Here is a 22,029-nt window from a genome sequence, read left to right on the forward strand (position 1 = left end):
GCTCCTGGCCCTTGCTGGCGCGGAGGCCCTGCCCCCGTCACGGTTGTCCGAGTCCGGAGGGGGGAGGGGCCACTGACGGGGGCGGGACCGTCGAGGCCGCACGGGCCGGCGAACGATCTGATGGGGCACGGCGGGGGCGACGTCCTGACCCCCTTTCTCACGCCGACACAAGGCCCCGATTGTTGCGGGCCGGCCCTGTTTTCGCAGGGAAAGCTGACCCCCTCCCACGCTGTTTGCTCAGGGCGGGGGGGCAGGGGGGAGGGGGGAGGGGGTGCAGGGGTGCGTGACGCGGTCATTAGCGGCGCGACAGATCAGCGTCCGCGAGGAATCCTTTCGGCTCCCTCTCATCTCCACAGTAACCCTGCTCCACACAGCCTGCACCAGCAGGCCCTGGGGCCACCTGCTCCGCACAGCCTGCACCAGCAGGCCCTGGGGCCAGCTGCTCCACACAGCCTGCACCAGCAGGCCCTGGGGCCAGCTGCTCCACACAGCCTGCACCAGCAGGCCCTGGGGCCAGCTGCTCCACACAGCCTGCACCAGCAGGCCCTGGGGCCAGCCTCACAGTAAGACCTTTAAAAGGAAGTGCGCTGCACTCACTCTGCTGAAGAGCACCAGTTAACATACATGGGCCATGGGCACCAGTCGCAGCGTGAGGTCCACCTACTGTGCGACGCGCTTCAGGGATTTCACTGCTGCCAACGGTAACAACAGCCGTCAAGCTCTTTTTCAAAATAAACAGCACCGCCCATTTATGTTTTATGTTATTCTCAACATCAACTCAACATTACAGTGACAATATTTCATGGTACTGGCAAATAGATGTGCTGTGTATATAAAGTGTGATAATAAATGTAGCCTTTCAAGGGGGAAAAACAGACACTAAGAGAGGAAGAGAAACTCCTTCACAACCTGATCCCGGCCCTCTTATCTGAAAGCAGTAAAGCTGTAAAGCCAAAGGTTTGTGTGCACATGTTTGTAACTGAGGAGTTTTTTATGTGAAGGAGAGTGCAGGCAGGCAGTAAGACCAGACAGAGAAAGACAAGCTGTCTCCGTACCTGCAGTCTCCTGAGCAGTAAAATATCAGTGTTAATTCAACTATAGCAGCTTTTATGAGTCCAATAGGAATAAAAAACTACACACACATACTCTCTTATCAGAACTGCCTGTACGCTGAACATTTTACTATGTAGTAGAACAACAAGAAATTAATTAACAAAAAACATACAAGGAACTGAAGGCCAAATTATGTCCGAACGTGAGCATGTCTGAACAGCAGGGGTCACCAGTGGCAACCGCAGCCTTTAGCGCTCAGAGTAAACAGGCTAGCGCTCAGAGTAAACAGGCTAGCGCTCAGAGTAAACAGGCTAGCGCTCAGAGTAAACAGGGACTGATGCCTGCGGATGTAAAAGGAGCTGCTGTGTGAGTGTCCCGCGCGCGGGGCCGGGGCGGCGGCGGCTGGCGTTAGCGCGGTCGTAGCCGGAGCGGCGTTAGCGTGCGGGCGGGCGGGCGGAGCCCTTACCGTTACCCCGCCACACCTCGGCCAGGTGGCAGCCGCTCTCCCCGGGCTCCTTGCAGAACTCCACCACGTCCCCGCAGGTGGTGTCGGGCGTGATGGGGACCTCCGTCAGCAGCTTCTCGCTGTCGGTCAGGAACACCGTCAGGATCATCTGCGGGGGTGGGGGTGGGGGGTGGAGAAAGGGGGCAGGGAGAAGCGTGAGAACCGCGAGGAGGACCCCTCATGCGTAAACCCCGCCCTGTTCTGACCAAAACCCTTCGCAGAGCTGGTATGTGGAGGTGCGCCAGCTTCAAAAAGTTCATGGAGAAGGAGGAAATTCCGAACGTGCGTACAGGCAACTGCCAGACGTAGGATCCGCAGCCGTGAGCACCGGCTGCGCTCCGGTGCCCAAATCCGGGCCGGTCAGAACTTCTCGGCTGCGTGTGGAATGGCGTGTTTGCACAGGCTACTGAGCTGCCATGTTTGCCCGGGCTAATTGGCCCCGTTACCTCATTACCCTCCCGAGAGGCAAACGAGGGGCCCGAGCTCCGCTGCAGACAGACCCGCCCACTCCCCCCACCACCTGTTCTGATTGGCCAAACACGAGCTCATACGCAGACAAGTGCGCTCCAAAGAAAATCATCTGAGTGGCGCTTCGTTGCTCAGTGAAACTCGGAGGAGCGTAAACAGGGCTCACGAAATGGCAAAGCGCACGCAAACAAACCTGTCCCGACAAATACGAGCGCACCTCAGGGACAGCACAGAAACCGTGTCACCTCCAGGGCGCCTGCAGTCATTCTCAAACTCTGCCTCCTCTCCAGCGTGAGCGTGTGGGCGAGTGTGTGTGTGAGAGAGAGAGTGGGGTGTGGGTACATGTGTGTGTGTGAGAGGGAGAGGGGGGTGTGGGTACGTGTGTGTGTGTGAGAGGGAGAGGGGGGTGTGGGTATGCGTGTGTGTGTGAGAGGGAGAGAGGGGTGTGGGTATGTGTGTGTGTGTGTGTGAGAGATAGAGAGGGGTGTGGGTATGTTTGTGAGAAAGTGTGGCGTGTGTGTGTGTGTGTGTGTGTGTGTGTGTGTGAGGGTGAGGTATACATATATGTGTTTGTGTGTGTGAGAGGGAGAGAGGAGGGTGGGCTGTGTGTGTGTGTGTGTGTGTGTGAGAGAGAGAGAGGAGGATGGGTTGTGTGTGTGTGTGTGTGTGTGTGTGTGTGTGTGCTGATAAGACAGATGAATCTGCTGACGCTCAGGAAGCAGGACTTGTCTGGCAGATTGTGATTAAGCGGAGCAGCATGCACTGACTTGTCACCCGAGCTTTTCTTCTGCACTTAGGTGTGGGTTCATTAGCATCGGGTCTCTGCACACTGTGACAGAGGGGAGATTAATGCTGCCCGCACACCGCACAGAGCCACTAACTCACACTGCGGCCCCTGTGCACGCATACCCATAGTGCACCGCTGTGGTGAGCTCTGCACACGGCCACCAGTCTGACACACTCCCTCACTTTCACACACAGCCAAACACCACAGCGCAGCACAGCCAGGGACAGGGCACTGGGGACCATGGCAACATTCACTTAAATGCACAATATCCCCATCAGATGCCACTGTGGAGCCCACGTGAAGCATGGTACAGAGACACACTGAATGTATGCTGTGGGCAAGCTCACAGTATGTGCCACCCATGGTACAAGGCTTTGAGCACGTTTGCAGAGTGTTCACTCACAGAGCAAGCTGACAGTATGCACGCACTCACAGTACGCATGCACTCCTGGCATATGCACGCTCACGGTGCAGGCATACTAACAGCATGTGCAAGCTCACACTCAGACAGCAGGCATGCACTCCGTGGCACGCACAATCACAACATGCACTAATAAATCTGAATGCATTAAACCTGCAGAGGCTGCGCACATGCCCAAAAACAAAAGGAGAGAATGTGACCTGTCGGGTTCTTCCTGAATCAGAGGTTTTATAAGAGCCAGCGTTTGATACAGAGGAACCAGCTCTTAATCCCTTAAGGTGCGATATCACAGATAAGTGATTAGAATATTCTTAACGGAAAATTCTAATGCTGATGTAACAATCACTACTGGTAATCGAAATCAACGGAGTTCTACAACACTGACAATTTAGAAAAGACGTTCCAAAAAAACCTCCTCTTCAAAGGGTGAATCTCCAGTTCAGCTGCAACATGATCTACCTGAAACATACTGGTCCACAGCAACACCCCCAGCACACAGCGCATGGGAACCAGAGGGGAAAGCCACCTGTAAGCGTTTCAGCCCAGCTAGCGCCCGCACGCCTGTCTGTCTGCGGTCGGCCCTCCCCAAACACGACCGCCGCTACGCTCAAACCCAGCAGCTGCGCTGGGTCACACGGAGTCAATCCCAGGGGTCAACCGCAGAAATCCCCCCCCCCCCCTAAAAACCAATACCTGGCGCTCCGCCCAACCGCTTCAAAACCGAGGGGGAGGAGTCACGTTCGGTCACGCGTGTCCCGTTTCCTGAACCGACAGCTTCTCCCACAAGCCACCTCAAAGCGAGTCAGCGCACGGCGGGTAAATCACGCTTGTCGTCCGCTCACACGTGTTTCGGATCACGCGGGATTACGCGGGGGCCCCGCGGGTCCTCCAGTATTAATGCGCCGCCCCGCCAGCCTGCGGTCATGTGACCGCCGCGCCCGGGCGGGTCGGGTACGGAACAGCTGCGCGGCTGCGGGCTGGGGGCCTCAGCAGGATGAAAGATTGATAAGGGCCGTCCTGAGAAATGACGTCGTCGCCGTGGGAGACCGAAGCGTTAAGAGAAGCGGAGGGAGAGTGGGAGGTCAGCTCGTCGGCTCTCTCTCTCCTGCAGATTAGCACAGGAGACGAAACTCCAAAGACAAAGCCTGCGAAGAGCGCCAAGCTGTGCTGGGAAACCGCTCAATTGCCAACACGTCTCTCTTGTAAAAGATCTTTTATCTCAATGAGACAACCTGTATAAATAAAGGATACAGAAATAGACAGAGGAGACGAAGGTCCTGGAGGGTCACAGAGACTGCAGGTTTATACATTTCCCCTTTCAGTTTAGGCCAGTACAGGCCCAGAGAACAACGGGTGTGACAGTAAATTAAGTGCTTAAGTAGTCAGACGCACCAGAAACTAACAGACACTGCGGCCCAACAGGATGACTGTGACACCTCTGCTTCAGAATGAGCTGTCAGTCACAGGGAAGCATGCCAGCTCATTGGTTTATCACCTCAGGTATGCCCCGCCCGGCCTGCAGTCGCACTCGATGCCATTCTGAGCCCAACGTCAAAAACGACAAATGAATGCCTTGTTTTGCCATGGCTACGGCTAAAGACCAGCGCGTGGAGCCATTCGCAGGGCTCTCAGTGTCCTCTCAGTGGCCCTTACAGGCCCGCTGTCCTCAGGAGAGAGCCGCGCTGTGTGCCTGTCTGTCCCTCCAATCACCGCTAAACCCTTTCAGCAGGGGCAGCAACATCAACCCGTCCGGCGGGTTTCGCTACGAAAACAACAAGCATCCCAGAGCAAATCCCTGCTTATTCACAGTGGGAACAATGCACTGTAACTGTGCCTTGTGTGCAGCTGTACACTATCTTAGCCTTTATAGTTGTGGAGGTCAGTGGAGTTCAGACTTGGACTTTTGTGCTTTGTGGTAATGACACTGAAGGATGCGTTAGAGCCCGGCAGGGACTCATCTAAGCCTTTGTACAAACTCAGCTCAGCCCGGTACCAACTCAGCTCAGCCCGGTACAAACTCAGCTCAGCCCGGTACAAACTCAGCTCAGCCCGGTACCAACTTAGCTCAGCCCGGTACCAACTCAGCTCAGCCCGGTACCAACTCAGCTCAGCCCGGTACCAACTCAGCTCAGCCCGGTACCAACTCAGCTCAGCCCGGTACAAACTCAGCTCAGCCCGGTACAAACTCAGCTCAGCCCCGTACAAACTCAGAACAGCCCGATACAAACTCAGCTCAGCCCCGTACAAACTCAGCTCAGCCCGGTACCAACTCAGCTCAGCCCCGATACAAACTCAGCTCAGCCCGGTACAAACTCAGCTCAGCCCGGTACAAACTCAGCTCAGCCCGGTACAAACTCAGCTCAGCCCCGTACAAACTCAGAACAGCCCGATACAAACTCAGCTCAGCCCCGTACAAACTCAGCTCAGCCCGGTACCAACTCAGCTCAGCCCGGTACCAACTCAGCTCAGCCCGGTACCAACTCAGCTCAGCCCGGTACCAACTCAGCTCAGCCCCGTACAAACTCAGCTCAGCCCGGTACCAACTCAGCTCAGCCCCGTACAAACTCAGAACAGCCCGATACAAACTCAGCTCAGCCCCGTACAAACTCAGAACAGCCCGATACAAACTCAGCTCAGCCCGATACAAACTCAGCTCAGCCCCGATACAAACTCAGAACAGCCCGATACAAACTCAGCTCAGCCCCGTACAAACTCAGCTCAGCCCGGTACAAACTCAGCTCAGCCCGGTACAAACTCAGCTCAGCCCGGTACAAACTCAGAACAGCCCGATACAAACTCAGCTCAGCCCCCACTGCACCACCACGCTCTGAGATGGGGGGGCCTGACAGAGCTGCACTCTGCAGCTGCAGTAGCTGAAGAGGAGAGGGGGGTGTGCAGAGGGAGTCCCATTAGAGCTGCACTGACAGCAATCACTGCGCAAAGGCCAAGCGAGCACCCAACTCCTGACCCTAAACTGCCATTAAACACAAGACAGAAGATGAAAAATAGCAACGTTCACTCTGTCCTTAAAACACACGGCACTCACACAGCCTTTCAGACACATTTGTGTGCAGCTAATGCTGCGGGGATGGAGTTATTCAGGGTAACACATACAGCCAAACAGAATGGAGAATAGTACAGAAAATAAGAGCTCTGCCACGTATGTCCTTCTGTACCAAAGAGATGAGTGAGATCTGCCATGTATGCCCTTCGGTACAGAAGACCCTGTCAGTTCTGCAATTTTGGTCCTTCTCCAAGATCCTGCCTCATGTCCTTCTCTAGTCAAGGTCCTGTGAGTTCACAACCTCCCCACCAGGAAGAATCTCATACATTCCTGGTTTGACTAGACAACACATAGCAGGTGAACACAGCAAGACATCACCACTGCAGAGAGTGCCCCAGCTGACACCCCCCCTCCCCCCTCCCCCCTCCAAACACACACACAAACACGGACACACGCACACACATGCAAACGCACACGTACACACACACGCTGCCATGCATGAGACCAGAATTACGGCACCTAACTAGACTAATCTGGCCAGGGGAACATGAACTTGTGTCTGTGTGTGTGCGTGCGTGCCGGGGGGGGGGGTTAAGTAAAACGCGGCTGCAGACAGTGCTCATCAGAATCCCTCTGAATGAAGGAGATAATCGGAGAAAAGCCCCTCTGTGGGCGTGGCCACCTCCCAGCTGCTGCGGGAGAATGAATGCCTGGGATGACCAGATAGGGTATGGGCTCTGTGAACGGGAACGCTGATATTCCAAACATTTGGCACCAGAATGGCCTCAAGACCATTAACCCTTTGAAGGGTAGGTTTTTTGGAATGTTTCTCCAACATTCTAAGTCAGTGTTCTAGAACTCCATTGCTTTCACTTATCAGTAGTGACTGTGACATCAGCATTAGAATATTCCGTTAAGAACGTTCTAATCGCACATTTGTAATCTTACACCTTAAAGGGATATTTCACTTTGGTCTAACACAAGTAACTTTGCGGAGCTTATCCAAATGTATTTGCATAGCATGAATACTAGCAACACCAGCTGCCCCTGCTGACTGTTAACGGCAATGCCATTACTCCTGGTTGTCCGGGAGTAATGGCTGGACACTGGCGGTACTGCAGGAGACCCAGAGTTCAGTGGAGATAAGAGCTCACTCTGGCTTTCTGTCCCAGCTTCCTGTTATAGCCCATCCACCCATTTATTTACCCGCAGAGGCTCTGACTACCAGATATGAGGAGAAGGATAAGCACATGTCTGTGATAAGACCTGACCGAAACACGCAAAAAGATATCCCTCAAGTACATCAGGTAACAGCACAGGCAGCTGGTGCTGGGGGGGGGGGGGGGTGGGAATGTGCAGACTCCAGTCTGGAGAGAGCGTTTTTGGCTCTGTGGGTCTGTGCTCACAGAACTTCAATACTTTCACTGTTCCAACAGGAGCTCATGCAGGTAGTGAACAGTGATCAAACAAACTCAGAGCAGACTCAGTGTAGCTCCTGCAGGTAGTGAACAGTGACCAAACTCAGAGCAGACTCAGTGTAGCTCCTGTAGGTAGTGAACAGTGACCAAACTCAGAGCAGACTCAGAGTAGCTCATGCAGGTAGTGAACAGTGACCAAACTCAGAGCAGACTCAGTGTAGCTCCTGCAGGTAGTGAACAGTGACCAAACTCAGAGCAGACTCAGTGTAGCTCCTGTAGGTAGTGAACAGTGACCAAACTCAGAGCAGACTCAGAGTAGCTCATGCAGGTAGTGAACAGTGACCAAACTCAGAGCAGACTCAGTGTAGCTCCTGCAGGTAGTGAACAGTGACCAAACTCAGAGCAGACTCAGAGTAGCTCATGCAGGTAGTGAACAGTGATCAAACTCAGAGCAGACTCAGAGTAGCTCATGCAGGTAGTGAACAGTGACCAAACTCAGAGCAGACTCAGTGTAGCTTTTGCAGGTAGTGAACAGTGATCAAACTCAGAGCAGACTCAGAGTAGCTCCTGCAGGTAGTGAACAGTGATCAAACTCAGAGCAGACTCAGAGTAGCTCCTGCAGGTAGTGAACAGTGACCAAACTCAGAGCAGACTCAGTGTAGCTCATGCAGGTAGTGAACAGTGATCAAACTCAGAGCAGACTCAGAGTAGCTCATGCAGGTAGTGAACAGTGACCAAACTCAGAGCAGACTCAGTGTAGCTTCTGCAGGTAGTGAACAGTGACCAAACTCAGAGCAGACTCAGAGTAGCTCATGCAGGTAGTGAACAGTGACCAAACTCAGAGCAGACTCAGTGTAGCTCATGCAGGTAGTGAACAGTGATCAAACTCAGAGCAGACTCAGAGTAGCTCCTGCAGGTAGTGAACAGTGACCAAACTCAGAGCAGACTCAGTGTAGCTCCTGCAGGTAGTGATGACAAAGCACCAACTGGAGACAGCATTTCACCTGGGACTGCGCCTCTCAGATGGAAGCGGGCAGGAACAAACAGCCGTGTCAAACACAGGTCACTCCACAGGTCATCGATGTGGACACCGCAGCGGTTTGTACAGGGAGATCCCACGGGCCGAGACGCACACCGATCCTGTCCGATACCACGGTGCATTCTGGGACACCTCTTCCTCTACTGCACCATCCTGGCTCTGCGGTCCTCACATGCGACCTCTCGCATGCAAATTAAAATAGCTATCTTTCAGACCACACGAGCCACTGGCAACAAACGCGAGAGCCCATCAACAATGACCCGGCTGTCAGAACATTCTAGAGCAAACCGGCCCCACCGTAACCACGGGTCACCAGGCCCCTGAAAATCCGCCCAATGAGAGCGCAGATTTACAGGGGGGGGGGAAAGCTGAGCCCAGAGCAAACAGCACCGCTGGCAACCGGGCGCTCGCTATTCCCATGGCGACCGCGGCGAAGATCAGCCGGAGTCAAATTCGAAGACGGGGGAATCCGTCTCCGCGCGAGCGGCGCGAGGAACACCCAGGCGGGCTCCCCAGGGGCCGCTGCACGCCGAGCGGGAAAGGGGATACGCCGAAATCACGAGGATAAACGCGGCGGGATCAAGAGGGTAAACACGGCACAGACGCAGGGTAAACACGCACGGGGGGGGGGGGGGGGCTCCGCTATCCAGCCAATTAGAGCTGAGCTCTAGGATAACATTCCGGTGCCTTTAAAGGCTCTTATCGAATAACGCACTTTAAATGAGCAGGGAGACGAGGGGGCGGGGATCAGGAGGGGAACAGGAACAGTATAGCGATCAGTTTCACTTCGTATTACCAAAGCATTCTGCTAATGAGAAACACAGCTTTAAAACCAAGACTTAAACCACGCCAGTCAAACAACAGCCAACTTCTCTCAACTGCAAAGTTTTCAAAAACTTTCACACACCAAGGGCAGACTTTCTTACTGCATACAATAAAATTGATTTTCAACACTGATACTTCCCCCTTTTTATCTTTTTTTTTGTTTTAATCTCAATTTTGCATTTTCAGATGCGGGTGAGCTTTTTGCGTGATATAGACGCGGCAGAATTAAAGCTCCCTCTGGTGAAAAGGACCGGAACATTGGGGGTGAAATCAGATTAGGACCGTGAACAAAAGAGCGAGTGGAACAAACAGGGCGTGCTTCCTAATCCCCTCTTTCACAGAACACAACCTGAATGAGAACACCCGCAGCAACAGCACGCCACATCAGATACATTCCAGCATCACACAACGCAATCCACAAAATGCAATCTAATAAAGCACTATATTACATCTGAGCGTGATTAAATAAATCATCTGTGACCCTGGCATTGTTTAGTCTAGTATCTGGAGAGGAATGCAAGGAACAAATAATGTAACAATAACTATTAAGAGAACCACTCTGAGAAGAGCTATCAGCGAGCAGCGCCCAACAGGTCCTGAACGGAGAGGTTAGTCTGGACTGGGCCCTTCGTCTCAGACCAGCCCGGTCCATTGTAAACTCCCTCCTTCCTTCAAGAGTCCCCCCAAAAGAGCAGCCGGCAGCCAGAGACTGCGGGCGCAGTGGCAACCTGTTGCAGGCGATGATCGCAAGACACTACTGCTGCAGAAAGACCGGAACTGCTGACCTTACAAACACACACACACACACACAGACACACAAACACACACACACGCATGCGCGCACACGCACACGCACACGCACACACACACACGCACACAGACACACACACACACACACACACATTTTCTCCTACTGACACACAGGCACACATAGATACATCCATACATCCACTCTCCCTAGCTCTCACACACTCTCCCTATGTCACACACACACAAGCACACACACAGCCCTACCTCTCCCGTTAGCCCACACACACGTGCAGGAGTCCAGACCCCCCCCCCCCCCCCCCCCCCGGTCCCACAGCAGCAGAGCGGGGGAGCGGAGCGGAGCCCCCAGCCCTTCACCTTGGCAGCCCTGCGGGGCGGCGCCGGCCCCCTCCCGCCCTCCTTCCTCCGCGCGCGGCCGCGGGACTCCGCCTGCCACGGCCTCTCCTTGGACAGGCTCGCCAGGCTGTGCAGCACCATGGCGAAGAACTTCTTCATCCAGCTGCGATCGGGGCGCCCGCCCGACACACACGCATACACACGCGCGCGCGCGGGCACACGCAGGCGAGAGAGGGAGCCGGGCCAGAGAGAGAGAGAGAGAGAGAGAGAGAGAGACAGAGAAAGAGACAGAGCTGCGAGACCTGTGGCAGTGTCTCAGAGGAGTGAGACTCTGTGAAAGAGCACAGGAACCAGGACAGAGAGAAAGAGAGAGAGTGGGGGGGGGGGCAGCTCCCTTCAGCGTGCGCAGGGGGTGCGTCACCGGGCCCCCTCCAGGATGAGATTCCCCAGGCGCCCTGGTGACGGGCCGCAGATAAGACGTGCCTAATGAGAGAGCACAGGCTGCGCAGAGACAGCTGCTGATAGGAGGACCACCTCTCCCCTCCTCTCTCCTCCTCTCCCTTCCACTCTTACAGCGCCTCCTGTTCAGTCCTCCTAACCAGTCTCTTCATGTGGCTCAGTGCTCCTCCCCTCAGCTTGGCGCTAATCGCTTATGCTCTCCTCCACACACCCCTGACGCTAAGCGCTAACACTCCCCCTCATACCCCTGACGCTGAGCGCTAACACTCCCCCTCATACCCCTGACGCTAAGCGCTAACACTCCCCTTACACCCCTGACGCTAAGCGCTAACACTCCCCCTCATACCCCTGACGCTAAGCGCTAACACTCCCCTTACACCCCTGACGCTAAGCGCTAACACTCCCCTTACACCCCTGACGCTGAGCGCTAACACTCCCCTCACACCCCTAATGCTAAGCGCTAACACTCCCCTCACACCCCTAATGCTAAGCGCTAACACTCCCCTCACACCCCTGATGCTAAGCGCTAACACTCCCCGTCACACCCCTAATGCTAAGCACTAAGGCTCTCTGCCTCACACCCCTGAGGCTTAGGGCTACTGCTCTCCTCCTCACACCCCTAACGCTAAGCGCTAATACTCTCCGCCTCACACCCCTGAGGCTTAGGGCTAAAGCTCTCCGCCTCACACCCCTCAGGCTCAGTGCTAACACTCTCCCTCTCACACCCCTGACGCTAAGCGCTAACACTCTCTGTGTGAGGTGGCCCCAGCAGACAGAGCAGCTCCCTCTCCTGTCAGGGCACAGGACCAGCCCTCTCCTCTCTGTCCTCTGGCCACCATATCACAGCATGCCTACGCCGCACAGTACAATACGCTCAAACTTCAAAGGTAAACAAGAAGCAAGCTGCGCAGCTGAGGAAGGGCAGGACAATGCCCCTCTTCATCCCTCACAATGATCCATTTCAGTAGAGCTTACACAGCACAACAATATGTTCCTCTTGTACCTTACATCCACGCTACACAAATACAATGGGGTAAGCTACACATAAGCTTATGTGTAGCTTACCCCATGTTACACATAAGTGAAATAGTATAATTTAAAAACAGACACACAGATAACCTTCAGTTTCACATATTTCTCATGATAATGGCCAGTGAGGGGGTGGTGATCAGGGAAGATACCTAAGTTTAAAAAAATACTAGAAGAATTAACATCCCAAGTAGCAGCTCAGGCCTTATGTACTTGACTTAGACCCACAACTACTATCTTAAGGGAGAAAATCATGCCCTTAATAGTTCAAAAAGTAATGTAAATTCCAGGTAACTTTTGATTAGGTGTAAAAGAATGAAACGTCAGCCAAAGAATGTGGTGGCTAACAAAAGCTTGCTTGTCCTTTGTAATATAACCTGAAGGAAAAAGGCCTGGTTTTCAATTAACACATCATTTATAACTGAACAAACTGACCTTAAGACGTTTGACACATTGCCAGGCAAACCAAACCTCCCGCTGAGACAGAAACAGTTACAGAGCTCAGAATTTGAAACTATGACCGGTGAAAACTTACTGGTCGCACAAACACGAACTCAGGTTTCGGGCGTACATGTGTGTGTTTGCGTTTGTGCGTGCGCGCGCGGACTACCAAGTCTGCACGGCCTGTCCTCAAACAGAACTTCCCGAACAGGAAGTGAGCAGCGCTCGTGTTATCAGCGAGCACGGCGTGCCTCGGAGACAAACGGCTCGGCTCTGCAGCTGAGATTGTGATGCACTGCACGCGCCCAGTCAGCCCCAATAACGCCCCAGAGGCGTAATGCAACACAGGGAACATGTAACTGTTAAAACGCAAGACCTGCATGAGTGACGGGTCATGCCCCCAGCTGATCTCTCTTATTAGTCCACGACCATAACCGAATTCAGATTCCAGCGCTGATTAAAACATTTAGATTCCACCGCTAATTAAAACATTTCTTCCCCCAAACATTTCCTGGACAAATATTTCCTCAGATAAGCCCCTCCCACTGGGTAACCATGGGAATCCGCTACACCCAGGCTTCTCATGAATGTTGAATGTCGCCGTTTCTAATGGTGCTTAATGACTGCAGCGAGCTCACGTCCTGCTGCGCCTACAGAAATGCAGGACCCCACATTTTCTCAATAATGTAGATGGGCTTCAATTATGGATGTCCATCTCAGAGGTTTTCAGCTGAAGCCCTTTCTCCTCTGAGGGGTTTTGAGTGTGACAGCCCAGTGAAGTGGGTTGATTGAGAGGGTGCATGACAGCAGCAAACTTCAAGAGACAAACCCAGTAGACTTTCTGAAGTAGTTATTTTTTCCCCTACTTCTGGTTTTCTGTAGTGCAATCCCATGTCTGGATGAATTCAATTCTGAAAACCTCAAAATGCACTTGAAAATTCTACTCCCAGGATAGAACAGAACAGAAGAGCAAAGTTTGGTTAAGTGAACAGTGAGACCGGAGAGACACGGCCGATTCCAGTTCTTTAAAGGGCGGCTGCACATCATTCAGGGTTCACCAGTAAAAACCCTGTCAGCTTTATGGTCCCTGGAGCTAACGCAAGGTGATGAGAGTCAACTGACCTGCCACACAAGAAAAACTGCCCCTTGCTGTCCGCGATCCACAGCAGATTTTAAATCTGGTGGAGGGGGAACAGACAGGGGGACTGCAAGGGTGAGAATCCCACCCGACCTCCTCATCGTCCCTCCCCAACCCCCCTAGACCCCCCTTTGTGCTCTCAGCCAAAGCTCGCGGTGCTCCTGTAATTTCCAGCAGAGCCTCGTTCTGACTGCCACGTACTCCTCCCACGCCTCCGAGCCATAAATCAGGGGGCACAAACAGGGCTCCTTTAAGCTCTGGTGTTGATAATGCCTGGAAACATCACTTATTAACTGAGAGGCCAGAGCCCGGTTAGTCATCACACAGAGCTGTCTCTGTGAGAACCTGCCAAAGCAGCCCACACCTGAAGGTCGCGACCTCCGGGCCGGGGCCGTGTTCAACCAGGAAAGGGGCCATGTTGACCGCGTGGAGCGCCAAGGTCCGCCAACAAAAAAGAAACAGCGTCCCGCACTTCACCCACAGCCCTGACCTCAGCGTCCAACCGCCACTGCGCAAAAATAGCCGCAGCCGCGATAAAAGAGCCCAAAGCCAGATAACATTGTAACTTGGCTGGCAAACAGAGCTGCGGTGTTCGGGTCAGACGCGGGCTCCCACAATGCAACGGGGCACCGAGCAGGCAGGCAGCTGATTCACTGCCTTTTTCTCTCCTGTACAGAGCGGTCAATAAGGTGTCTATGGCAACTGCTGCGTCCACAGAAACATGCGTCTTCGCCCCGGGCAGAGGCCCGTTCCTGGGCTGGGAAAGCGGGGGTAAGAGTGGTAAACAGCGCACTCCATCTTCTGCACATTACCGCGGCCGGACAGCCTCAAACAGCCCGGAGGATTTACACAGGAGGGGAGAGGGGCCACAGGTTTGCACCTGGAATAACAAAGACAAATCTGACTTCTGAAGTCCTATCAGCGGAGGATTTACGCTGTGTGGAAGTCTGTTTCTTCCTCAAGTCTGATGATGATGGAGGCAGATGGAGCTCAGTAACGGACACCGCAGTTATCCCCCTGTAAAGCACAGTCATGTCATCCCTGACTCAAAGCTCTTATGATGGAAATCATTCATATTTCAACAGGTCCCCCATTCCAAGATGACAATCCAGCAGGAGGAGGGTACATTAAGAGAAGATGAGTGATATATAATGAAACGGGGGAAAAAGAAAAAAAAAACTCAAAGCTTCAGAAGTAATCAAACAAGATTACATCAAGCTGGTGCCTCTTTCAGGTCTACTTAAGAGGCAAGCTCAGAGAGACTATGTGCAGGTTCCTGGCCAGGTGTGTAAGAGGGCCCCCCCCCCCGAGGGACCCCGCCCCCATGCTTAGGCAGACACTGACTAGTCCCTGCCTCCACAGACCTGCGGCAGGCGAAATCAAAGGCTGCATCTGGCCCCCGACTGTATGGGACGTGGGGAAAATCCCTCCTCATGAGGAATTAGGATTCAGGAAGCGTCAGCGTCACAGCGAGCGTACTCCTGTTAATCCCCCCCCCCCCCCCCCCCGTCTACAGCTCATCTTTGATATAACAGATGGGTGGGGGGTCGCTGTTGGCGGGGGCGTGCTTGGCAACGCCTTCCGTCTCCCAGACGCTTGCTCGCTCCATTTCTCAGAGTAAACAGATGAGTGCGGAGTGAATTTCCCCTGCTGAAGGGAGCTCCTCTCCTCCCTGCAGGCTCCAGGTAATGGAGTTGTGCCGAAATGGGAAGAGGCATTATCCATGCAATAAGGCCTGGCCACTTCTGCGTGGGACACAGAAACATCCTGCGGATGAGAGCCCCTTACAGCAAGCCCTGGCAATGGGGAGTCACAGGGTCTGCTGGTTTTTGCCTTCACCATAACATCAGCAACCAATCGAGGCCCCAGGAGCCAGGTGAGGTGAGTTGTGTTTCAGCAGCATCAGCTGGATTAAGTGCTGAATAACAACACAAACCAGCATCCCCTGTGGCTCTGCTGGGCCAGGGCTGTTAGACCAGGCCTCATAGTTTACACACCAGCACAGTGAACCCACTCTAAGACCAAAATTAACACCAGCCACATTTGTGGCCGGTAAGTATGTCTACTCTACCAGCAACTTTGCAAGGTAACCACCCAACACTTGGAGGTCCTACTCTATTCTATCCTAAATACCTTTTCTAGTAAAACAGTGAACTTGGCTGGTGAATTTTGGGATGCACCAGCCACTGTGGCCGGTGGACATCCTGCCCTTCCTAAGACCCTACGGGGATGTCCAAGGAGGCCCACATCTGTCTGTGGATTTCATACCAACTTCTGCTCTTAATTACTTAATTAGCCCAGTCACTCAGTAATTCATATTTACCTCTATTTCTTGATAAGTTAATGAATGACAGCTGAAGACTGCCTTGCATCTCAATATGAAATGTCACATTGCAGTTTAATCTATGGTTAAACCTGCATAAGTATATTCAGCTAATTATCTCATCTGGCCAGTGTAACTGGTGACAATGAAAGCCTGCACACATATACCAGCCCGACAGGAATGGAACTGGCCACCCCTGCCCTTTATGTGTACGATTATGTTTTTTATTTGGCAAGATTGTTTTTGTTTTTTGTCTGATTCTGATTAGGCAATGTGATTTCAGTGCTAGTTTGTACTTAGCAGGATTGTTGTTTGCTGAACAAGTTACTCTACAGGGTTGGAGTCCTGATCTATGTGGTCACTTCTGGCACTACGATCTTTACTTCACTCTAGTGTGTTTCTTTTGCACCTCTGCACCTTGAACTAATGCACTTGTTGTACGTCGCTCTGGATAAGAGCGTCTGCTAAATGCCTGTAATGTAATGTAATGTAATGTAATGTAATGTAATGTGTAGTGAAGTAGAGTGCAGTGATGATGCTTTATTTTTGAATGAAATAAAATTGAGCCATTCTAGATCTGGGTTGACTAAAGAATCTAATTACAGTCAATCAGAAGACGCAGACACAGCCTTTGTCACCATTAATTTGGCTGCCAGACAAACCACACTGTTACTAAGCTCCATCAACAACATAAAAAAAAGCCTTTTTATTGTTTTGTTTTATGAACACAATTGGTGAATGTGGTTTATGGGCCTGTTCTCATTAGTCCAATGTTCTGTTCTTCTGAGCTGGCCCTGGATTCTCTGACCCGATGAACGTGGGCAACACTGCGCCAGATCAGTCCCCTTCAGCGACCGAGGGTCCACCGCTTCACCCGAAACGTGACGTACGAATGTTCCCGATGTCACTTTCACACGCCGGTAACGTCTGGCCCTCTTCTCTGGGCCGTCGTTTAGCGTGACGCAGAAAGTAAAAGCCCTGTCCTCTATCGGAGCGGGCAGCGCAGAAGTGAGCCCCCACAGCTCACGGGGGGGCCCCCGGCCGAGCCCGCAGCAGCCGGGCAGCGTTAGCGCCGACCCCTGAGAGAGGCCTCATCTCACCCCCTCACACCTGGAGGAACGTACCACAGATACCTGCTCCGCTCTGGGCCGCCACCTGAAGATCTGTCCTCTTCACGGCCATTAAGGTGTAATGATTTTAAATCAGTACTCATTGTTGTCCATAAAAAAGAAAATTGCACATAAACAGACTCTTCTTTAGCAGGCTTGGCAGACTATGTACAGAACTAGCAGCAATAAAGTGCACTGGTTTGAGTAATGGCCGACTCCACCCCATTACATAATTGTCTCTAAAATGACAAGTCATCTAAGTCTCGGCTTTGTAAGGCTCATATAAAGGAATCTTAAAAATTTCCTTGGAGTGCATTAGCACTCTTGTTGTGATTTGTTGCAGCGCCTTAAATGGATCCCACCCATTATAGAGCAGGCCACATAAAACTGTATGGGAATCAGCCATGGGATTTACTGTACTTCAGTCTGCAGAACATCTTGCTTTAATAGAGATGTCTGAAACACGAATGGGTTAGGCTGAAAATACTGAATTTTGAAAATGCTACAGATCATCAACAAAGACCAAAGGCCAATGAACAGCAAATGAAGAGAGCTTTCTGCTCACACCTGCAGTAGACTGTGTCTGCAACGTGTGGAATAAAAGCTAAGTATTATGGAGACTAAAATGGCTTATAGCAATCTTTTCACAGTCCACACAAATGTGTCATCTTGCCTCCCTCTGTACCTCAGAAGGATTTATAGGTGTCAATCTTAAAAACACAGATGTCAATCAGCGTTGGCGGTTTCTCCCGATGCGCACGGTACAGACTCCTCAGCTCGTCTCTCTCCCATCATGCTCAGCGCTGACTGAAGATAAAAACTGCGTCACACCGCCTATTTACAGGACCCACTTCAGAGCGACGAGGCAGTGGCACAGTGCACAGCCCTGTCTGAAACTCTGTGCACAGCCCCGTCTGAAACACTATGCACAGCCCTGTCTGAAACACTATGCACAGCCCTGTCTGAAACTCTGTGCACAGCCCTGTCTGAAACACTATGCACAGCCCCGTCTGAAACTCTGTGCACAGCCCCGTCTGAAACACTATGCACAGCACTGTCTGAAACACTTTGCACAGCCCTGTCTGAAATGCAGTGCACAGCCCTGTCTGAAACGCTAAGCACACCCTGGTCTGAAACTCTGTGCACAGCCCCGTCTGAAACACTACGCACAGCCCTGTCTGAAATGCAGTGCACAGCCCTGTCTGAAACACTACGCACAGCCCCGTCTGAAACACTATACACAGCCCCGTCTGAAACACTACGCACAGCCCTGTCTGAAATGCAGTGCACAGCCCTGTCTGAAACACTATGCACAGCACTGTCTGAAACACTATGCACAGCCCTGTCTGAAACACTTTGCACAGCCCTGTCTGAAACACTTTGCACAGCCCTGTCTGAAACAATTTGCACAGCCCTGTCTGAAACACTTTGCACAGCCCTGTCTGAAACACTATGCACAGCCCTGTCTGAAACATTGTGCACAGCTCTGTCTGAAACATTGTGTACAGCCCTGTCTGAAATGCTAAGCACACCCTGGTCTGAAACTGTGCACAGCCCTGTCTGAAACGCAGAGCAGAGCCTTGTTTAAAATGCTGTACACACACCAGAGGTTACGTTTGTGACCTAGGCTGACTCGCTCTTGTGTCCCAGTCAGGCTGGCGGTTTACTGTCACAGTTCACACAAAAGCACCACATCCCAGGGCAGCTCTCTCACAATTAAGGGAACGCAACCACACATCAGCATAGAAATATTTACTGTTCATTAAGCCTGCTGTCCCAGAGCATTTTTTGCATTTTTACACATGGCTGTATTGAAATTTCTGTCATGGTGACAGGACTGTGGCTGGCTGCAATTACTGAGTGAAAAGCAGGGGAAAACTCCCTTTTTAATCACTCAGTACGTCTGCAGAGTTCTGGAGCACAACAATGCGATCGATTCGGAAAAGACAAAAATGAACTATACATTCAACGGCGATGTGTGGGGAAGTACAGTGGAATGTGGTCATTTTATTCATGCAAACAACAAAAAATTTGAACCACATGGACTAAACATATCCACCCCAACCAGAAAAATTTGGAAAACTGTCAGAAAATTTGATGAGTATAATGCATAGTACATTTCAATATTACCAACACAAAAAGGCAGAAATGCCCTAAATCCCAGGATGCTACCGGTTCACCACAACATCACTTCCCTGACAGCCTTCACAGCACGTGAAACGCAGGGCACGAAGCTCAAAGAGAGCTCCGTCCCTCACAGAAACACAAACCTGACCGCTGTGCGGTCCCGGTCCCGGTCCCGGTCCTACCTCACAGAGCCCGAGTGCCTCGGCGTGGTTCTGTGGAGACGCTCTGCGTTTTTCGGCGGAACTCTCCGGAATCCCAGCCGCTGCTCTCGGCGGCCGCTGCGTTCTGCGTCCGTCGACGGCGTCGGCGTCCTCGGCGCTGACGGGCAGGGGTGGCGGGCCCGCGCTCGGGCTCGGGCCGCGCGCGTAAATCAAAGCGCCGCGCCGCGCCACGCCGCGCCGCCGGACGATTTATCGGGAGGGCTAAATTTACCCGCGGGCTAACGCGCGGGACGAGCGGGTAAACACATTACTTATCCCTCAGCCCGCCTGCGCTCTGTCCGCTCTGCGCTGACGGATTCCTGGGCTTCTCTGGCGGGGGGGGGCTCCGACACACCCCGAGCACAGGCCCGAGGCCCGGCCCTCCTGCCTGACTCCAGCGGGGCCGCGGCCTCCGCCATCACACATTAACCCGGAGTAACACTGGAGAGCGCGGGGAATGAGGAAGGAGCGCGAGCCGCGCGGAGCGCAGCCCGATGTTTCGCAACACCCCGCCGCACGCCCTCTCTTCTCAGAAGCCTCACCCCATTCCGTTATCGCCATCGGCGTGCCTCGCGTCTGCGTTTCTACGCTTCGGCTGGGTTTCGTTTTTCTCCTGAGGCAGACAGAACTGCTCGGGCTATTCTCGCTCAGCACGTGTTGTGCCGGACGCCTCCCCTGATAGGGCGGCAGAGTGAATGTGTGTCAGAACTGGAAAGGCCCAGAGAGTGCAGTGCACAGTGGGGACAGCAGGCTCCTGCTCCTGCCCACAGCGCAGGGAGAGATCAGGCCTCTTTCTGCTCAGCAGCTTCCTTTCCCACCCCTGTGTGAGCTCACGGCTTCATGTGTGGCCACAAACACGTGGACAACACTGGGCACCCTGAGCCCTAACAGCTACAAACAGCTCACAATGCCCACCCACGCTCCAAATACAGTTCTTTTCAAATCATAACTTATTTCACTGTGCTTTATTCCAAAAGTATTGGTTCTCAGGGTACCTTTCTGACTCAGTGCTGAATGTGGAATACTGACTTGACCTTCTGAGATAAGTGAGAGGAACAGAAATAAACAAACCCCCTGCTATTGAGCACACACACATCGCCTGAAGCCCTCACAGAACCCACCTGACACAACAAGGCTCTGGCTGTCCCTGTTCTATAGGCAGCGCTAATATTTATCCTCCATCCAAGGCTGCTGGAGCCAGATCCGCCCCCGCTGCGGGCCCCTCCCTCCTCCAGATGAGCTGTGAGTGAGCAGCAGTGCTACGGGGGGCAGAAACTGGGTGCGGACGGCGGCCATTCGGGCTCAGCGGAGCGTGGGGGAGGGGTGAAGAATGACAGGTATGAGTCACAGTGGGTTTATTTTCTTTTATAGTACACGGGCCCGCAACACACTCACCTCACCCCCCACGCCGAACTTCTCCTGACCCTGCAGCGGGGTGAAAAGGTCAACTCCATTTCAATGTTCATGCGCTATGTAGCAATGTGCCACTACTGGCTCTCCATCCATTTGGACTACGGGAGAATTGATGAAGGCACTGCATGAGAAGTGAATTCTAGAGGAGAGCGCAGCGACTCTGGCTCGTGCGTCTCCCCGTATGAGTGACCGCAGCAGAAACACCCCCCACCCCCCCTAACCCCCCACCCCCCCAGAGTGTGCTCTCCAAACTGGGGCAGCTTTGTTTCTCCCAGCGTGAGCCGGCTTCTGAGGGGCCGCCGGAGAAGCAGACTTTCTCGGCGGCGCAGAGTAAATAACCTGCGGAGAAGGAAGAGGGCCGGGAGGTGAAATATGCGTCTCTGCGAGAGAGGGCCTCTCGCCTGGGAGACCCCCTGTCTCCACGCCCCGAGCTCCAGCTGACCCGGGGTGTGTAATTGCTGAGGAATTCACGAGACCGCTCCCACCTTCGGCGGGGGCAGAAAACGCGCCCCCCCCCCCCCCCCCCCCCCCCCCCCCCCACATAATCCCCTCAGTCGCTCCCCGCGGCAGCCGAGCAAGAAGCAAACAGCACCGCTGGCACAGGTGCACGCTAGGACAGGGCTCCTCAACCCAGGGGGTCACGATCCAGCAGAGTAATGAGAACAGCATGTTTTTAACAAAACCGGGATCTTTAGACACACCCATCAGTAAAGCAGGTTTAAACTGCTGAAAAATACAAAGAGCTGAGGGATAAAGGGCTACGTTCAAGCTAGCCGTTTAAGTGGGCGATGCATTTGAGCAGGATATTATTTTGTGAGGGGTTTAAATGATACCGGCCTCTTTATAAACAAACCTCTAAACCAACAAGCAAATACACAATTTTCGATACAACCCTTTACTGAGAAAAATTATGTGTAATTCATAGGAAGAAACTCAGAGTGTATAACACTAAATAGTAAACAAACACCCTCCCATTTTACGCCAAACGCTGTGAAAAAAAATACAAATGAGCCTACTTACTGGGAAAATCTAAAATGTACTTTAGTGGATTGGATGTTAGGCACTTGTGTCATTTTGAACTGCAACCTGTTGCATTGCTAATTATAGCGACAGAAAAATGGGACACTTCTCAAAAGCCATTTAGCGCAAGTTAAACAGCCACGAGG

At 52.8% G+C, this 22,029-nt stretch overlaps 1 protein-coding gene across 6 annotated transcripts in view; it reads right to left on the reverse strand.

The window, feature by feature from the left end:
- Positions 1-22,029, reverse strand: part of ppp1r13ba (protein phosphatase 1, regulatory subunit 13Ba) — a 63,871-nt gene that overhangs the window by 37,467 nt on the left and 4,375 nt on the right. For 2 of the 6 annotated variants that reach the window (XM_035394833.1, XM_035394825.1), the window contains exons 1-2: positions 10,646-10,861; positions 1,520-1,667 (exon numbers count right to left, since the gene is read on the reverse strand). In XM_035394833.1, the coding sequence (XP_035250724.1) occupies positions 1,520-1,667; positions 10,646-10,783 (286 nt within the window). In that variant the 5' untranslated portion in view covers positions 10,784-10,861. Of the gene's footprint in view, positions 1-1,519; positions 1,668-10,645; positions 10,862-19,393; positions 19,456-22,029 lie in introns of those variants that run through there. The other 4 variants (XM_035394860.1, XM_035394851.1, XM_035394869.1 and 1 more) reach the window with 4 other exon arrangements.

This window comes from Anguilla anguilla, chromosome 1 (genome assembly GCF_013347855.1).
Source record: "Anguilla anguilla isolate fAngAng1 chromosome 1, fAngAng1.pri, whole genome shotgun sequence".
NCBI lineage: Eukaryota > Metazoa > Chordata > Actinopteri > Anguilliformes > Anguillidae > Anguilla > Anguilla anguilla.